At 58.0% G+C, this 5,535-nt stretch overlaps 1 protein-coding gene across 1 annotated transcript; it reads left to right on the plus strand.

The window, feature by feature from the left end:
* The first annotated feature begins 492 nt into the window (after positions 1–492).
* On the plus strand, positions 493–4,498 carry SCRT1 (scratch family transcriptional repressor 1). Its single transcript, XM_044683089.1, has 2 exons — positions 493–607; positions 3,534–4,498. The coding sequence occupies exons 1-2, from the start codon at positions 493–495 to the stop codon at positions 4,496–4,498; spliced, it is 1,080 nt and encodes a 359-aa protein (XP_044539024.1).
* Positions 4,499–5,535: the final 1,037 nt, after the last annotated feature.

Genomic DNA, 5,535 nt, shown 5'->3' on the forward strand with positions numbered 1-5,535 from the left:
GGGCTATGGGGGGCCACTGAGGGACCGTCGCTCCGCCCGCCCGCCGCGGCGGCGGGGCCCCGGGGGGGCCGGGGCCGGGCCTGGGAGGAGACCTGGGGGCAAAGCCGACCCCACACACACACACACTCCTGTCCGAGGGCTGGGACGGAAGGAGGAGAAAGAGGGGAGGAAAGAAGGAGGGGGAAAGAAGGAGAGAAGGAGGAGGAGAGAAGGAGAGGAGAGAAGTAGTAGGAGGAGGAGAGAAAGAGGAGGAGGAGGAGAGGAGGCGGCGGCGCGCGCCACGGCGGCCTGGCGAGGAGCTGAGGCCGAAAGGAGCCGCTGGACGCTGTATAAGAAGACGAGCCCCCAGCTCTGCCTGGCCCGCGGCCACCGCCCCGCGGATGGTGAGGGGGCTCCGCGGCGGCCGCAGCCCCCTCGCGCCCGGCCCAGGCCCTAGCCCGGGCCGCCCTCCGTCCCCCGGCCCCGCAGAGGCCCCACAGCCCCGCAGGAACCATGCCCAGATCTTTCCTGGTCAAAAAGGTCAAACTTGATGCGTTCTCCTCTTCTGACCTGGAGGGGCCTTATGGCCGGGCACGAAGCGACCTCGGAACCCGGCTGCCAGAGAAAGGTGAGGGGGCTAAAGGACCGAGGATGTGGGAACCTGTAGTTTCAGGGGACCACTACGTGGGGAGCTTGGGGCTCTGGGGTATAAGAAGTTGAGGCACAGGGCTCCTGGGACTAGGGGTGTGAGCGGCATAGGTGCTGATATGAGGTGGGGGCGGGAGTTGGGGTTATCAAATATGGGGGTCAGGGCTCCAGGGAACAGAAACGGAGAGTGATGAGATATATGAGGCTGGGACTATGGAAGCTCCAGAGAAGAAGTGTATGGGGGTCTTTACAATGCTGGATATGGTGGGAGAACCTTGACTGTTTGCGTGGGGGACCAAAGAGAGGGCCAGGGTCTCTAGGGGACTGAGATATGGGTAGCTAGAATAGGGGAGTAGGGACTTTAGAAAAAAGCAAAACATGGGGGGGGGGGGTCAAGGGGAGATATTCAGGGCCAAGGGCTACAAGGAGGCCACATTACAAGGGGTTAGGGGGAGATCACAGATTCTGCGGCTGAGATGTGGGGTTGGGAAGCTGGGTCCAAAGTGTAGGGGGTCTAAGGCTAAAGGTACTAGCTGCTGTAAGCACAGCAGCAGGATAAGGAGGATGGGGCAAGCCACAGACTGCAGAAGGATGAAAGGGGGGAAAGGCAACCTGGTTACAGGGGATTGGAATGGGGACCAAGAACAGACCAAGGCTAAAGACTGGAATAGAATGAAGCCACTGGGATGGGGAACAGAAACTGCAGGTGGAGATCAGGGCCTGGTAGGTGAGGATGGGGGTGGCACACACACACACAGCTGGGACAAACACATCAACATGCAGGGACATGCACAGAAACACAGACACATGGTCACACATGCAACCCAGACATCTCCCCATCAGGACATGGGGGAGACAGACACAGAAGGGGATGAAGTAGGGCTAAAGCTCGTACCCGAGCTGGATGGAAAGGGTCTGTGGATGCTTAGATAAGAGAATCATAGGAGAATGAGGGGATGAGCCTGAGCAGAGATGTCTCTGAGGTGTCCTGGAAGAACTGGATCACTGTGGAAGCTCAATCTGTATGTGTGGAGATGCAGAAGAGTGGAAAGCAGAGTCTGTGAGCCTGATAGGGGAGTTGGGGACATCTGGGACTGGGAGGTGGCAGGGGTCTGTGGTAGCTGAGAGATGCCTCTTTGTTTGAGGGCACACAAGTTCAAGGACAACTGTTAGATCTAGGCCAGGGAGAGAGTGGGCTGTGCCGAAGATACTACTTGTATGGCTATGTGTATGGCTCTGCAGGCGTGTGATCATATATGTGAACACAGGCGTGTAGGGTTTTGTGACTGTATAATCCCAAATGTGTTTGTGACCCTGTGTGACCTCGAGTGTGCATGTGACCATGTCTATGACCCTCTGTGTTGTTACTTGAACGTGTTGCCCTGTATGTGTTCCATATATACGACTGCATCACCACAGGTTACCCTGGATGTGTGAGACAAGGATTGACTCTGACTGACAGTCTACCCATCTGTGTGCAACCATATCTGACCCTGTAAATATATGTGTGTTACTGTGGGCGAACATGTGGCTGTAGAACATGCTAGTGATCCTATGTATTACTAGAACATGTGTGATCTGTGTGGCCCTGTAGGAGTGGGGGACAGTACATGTGACTCCTTGGCTGTCTTTAATAGTTTACAGCTGACCCTATGCCATCTATACTAAATCATGACCTAGGATGAGTGGGTGACTCCATGTGCTTAGGGGTTGTGGGTGCGGCTGTGCTATGGGACCATATCAGTGCTTGACGTTATCTCTGTGTGTTCTGTGGGCGATTTTGAGGGACACGGCATGTGGCCTGCATGATGCCATGTGTGTGGCAGTGTGACTATGCCACTCCTCTTCCATTTTCCCACCCACCTTCCTTATCCCCACCCCCACTAGCCTTACTTGGCCCAAACACCTCAGTTCCCCCCTGGCCTTTGGGTGGGGGGAGGCCAATGGACAGGGGGTATGGGAGGGGTAGGCATCGGGGATGGGGGTACCACAGGGCTTTGTGCAGCTGCCACTGCTGATGCCTGGAGGAGGAGGAGGCAGCAGCCGTCTGCAGTGTGTTGCATAATCAGGCAAAACTGCTGAAGTGGGGAGAACCCGGAGAGGGAGGGAGAGAGAGAAAGAGAGAGAAGAGGAGGGGGGGAGCAGTAGGGGAAGGGAGCAGGGAGAAGGAAGGGAAGAAAAGGAAGAGGAAGAGGGAGGAAAGGAGGAGGAAAAGGAAGAGAGGATGGAGAAGGAAGAGGAGGGGGAAGGAAGAGATGGGAGTCTCCCAACCACAACCCTCCCCACCCCCTCCCCCGACCTTGAGGCTCCCTTGGATTGGATGGGGGAATGAGTTGAAGGGGGAATCATTACCGCACAGCTGCTCCCCCCAGGGGAAGTGAATGGGGGGGAAAGGGAGGGGCCTAGATTTGGTCAATCCCCTTCTCATCTCTTTCCATCCTCTCTTGCCTCCTCTCCTCTCTCACCTTGTCTGTGTATCTCTTCTGGCTCTCTTTCGTCTCTTATCCTGTCTTCATCCACCTCGCTGTGATTCCTGTTTCTGGTCCCTCTTTGTTCTCTCACCCCCTGCCCCCACTCCCTGGGTCTCTGTGTGTGTCTACTATCTCTGTCCTTGCTTATTCTCTTTGGCCCCTTTTCTGTCACTGTTTCACTTTTCACACAATTCCTCTTCTGCCTGCTTCCCGATTCCCCATTTCTATCTTCGTATCTATGTCCTTGTCCTTTTACTCTCTCTCTCTCCCATCTGTCTCCTCCTCTCCATCTTTCTCTGACTGTGCTCCTTCTCTCCCCTCCTCCACCTGTTTCTACTTGTCTTTCCATATCACTGTCTCGTCCTTATCTCTCTATCTCTCCCTGTGTCCGTCTCTTCCTTTTCGTGTCCTCCTGCTTTTCCCTGCCCCCAGCAGGATACCTCAGTGACTACATCGCCCCAGCCGTGTACGATGCCGCAGACTCAGATGCTTCCCTGCTCAAGGGCCCGTCCCAGGAGCCTATGTATGCAGCGGCTGTCCGCGGAGAGCTGGGCCCGCCTGCTGCTTCTGCCCCACCGCCTACCCCGCGACCAGAGCTGGCCACGGCTGCAGGAGGCTACATCAATGGTGATGCGGCTGTCAGCGAGGGGTACGCTGCAGACTCCTTTTTCATTACAGACGGCCGATCTCGCCGCAAGGGCGCCAGCGCAGCCTCGGCCCAAGGCGGACCCGACGGCAGCAGTGGCGCAGGAGCAGGAGGAGGAGCCGGGAGCGGGGCGGGGTCAGGAGGGCGGGGTCAACAGGCAGGCGGGGCGGGACAGGGGTCCGAGGCGCGCGCTGGCCGGCACGCGTGCAGCGACTGCGGCAAGACGTACGCCACGTCGTCTAACCTGAGCCGGCACAAGCAGACGCACCGCAGCCTGGACAGCAAGTTGGCGCGCCGCTGTCCCACGTGCGGCAAGGTGTACGTGTCCATGCCAGCCATGGCTATGCACCTGCTCACGCACGACCTGCGCCACAAGTGTGGTGTGTGTGGCAAGGCCTTCTCACGACCCTGGCTATTGCAGGGCCACATGCGCTCGCATACTGGTGAGAAGCCTTTCGGCTGTGCGCACTGCGGTAAAGCGTTTGCTGACCGCTCCAATTTGCGCGCGCACATGCAGACGCACTCGGCCTTTAAGCACTTCCAGTGCAAGCGCTGCCACAAGGCCTTCGCCCTCAAGTCCTATCTCAACAAACACTACGAGTCCGCCTGCTTCAAGGGCGGCAGCGCCGGAGGGGGAGCTGCGGAGGGAAGTGGGGGAGGGACCATAAGCCCCCCGACTACGCCCGGCCCTGCGCCTCCCTCGGCATCCTCCTCAGTGCACGGCCCGCCTCCTCTCAGCCCACTTCGGGCATGAAGGGAGGGGTGGTTATCGGAGCTCCATCTCCCTTCCCTCCTCTGGCAGCAATAGGGTCCTGGGAGGAGAGAGCCGGGGTCCCCACCTGTCCTCTCAGCAATAGGGCTCCCCTCCCCTGGGAAGAGGAAGGCAGTTTAGCCTCTGATCTTTTCCAGGCTTCTGGCTGGAGGGTGTGTGGGGAGAGGTGTTCCCAATTGATCAGCAATAGGATCCCCGGAAAAGATGGCCTCCGTTCTGGCCCCCTTTTCTTGGCTCCAGGCTAGGGAGGGAGCACCTTCCACTATTCAGCAATAGGGTCCCTGAGGAAGGGAAAGGTGGCCTTGCCCCTGTCCCAGCTTCTGGACCCCAGGCTGGGGAGGGCACGCTTCCCCCCAAGGCGACCTCTTCTCTGTCTTCATGTCTGTTTCCCCTCTTTAGGGCCCTTGACTGGGGAGGGGGGAACCTCCCAAGGTGACCTCTCTCCTCTTCCCCCACCCCGGTTTGGGGAAAATGGGTGAGGAGGATTTTGCCCCCTACTACTCAGCAATAGGGTCCCCTGGGAAGGTAAATGCAAAGTCTCTGTTCTCTTCCCCCTTTAGGAACCCGTCTAGGAAAGGGATCCCCCATCCCCCCATCTTCTAGATTGATAGGGCCACAAAGAAGGTGGCTTGCCTTGATCTCACCTAGTTCCCCCCTTTGAGACCTGGGCTGGGGAAAGGGACGAGTCCCTCATTGCTCAGCAATAGGGTCCCGATAGGTGACCTCTCAGCCCCTCTGTCCCCACTTTGGGGCAAGCTAGGGATGGGATCTGGGTAAGAGGCATACAGGCCATCATTCAGCAATAGGGTCTCCCTGGAAAGGATCCTGGCCTGTCTCCTAAGGGGAGCCCCAGGCTGGGGAATGGGTATGCCCCACTTCTTTCAGCAGTAGGGTTACCCAGAGAAACCTTTCCTGTCTAAAGGCCCCTAGGCTGGGAAAGTGTTCACCCCACCTCAGTAGGGGTCTTGGAGACAGCGCCTTCCCCAGCCACCTTGGGCCTTTACTGGCTGAAGGGGATT

Source organism: Gracilinanus agilis, unplaced genomic scaffold (assembly GCF_016433145.1).
Source record: "Gracilinanus agilis isolate LMUSP501 unplaced genomic scaffold, AgileGrace unplaced_scaffold12829, whole genome shotgun sequence".
NCBI classification, from domain to species: domain Eukaryota; kingdom Metazoa; phylum Chordata; class Mammalia; order Didelphimorphia; family Didelphidae; genus Gracilinanus; species Gracilinanus agilis.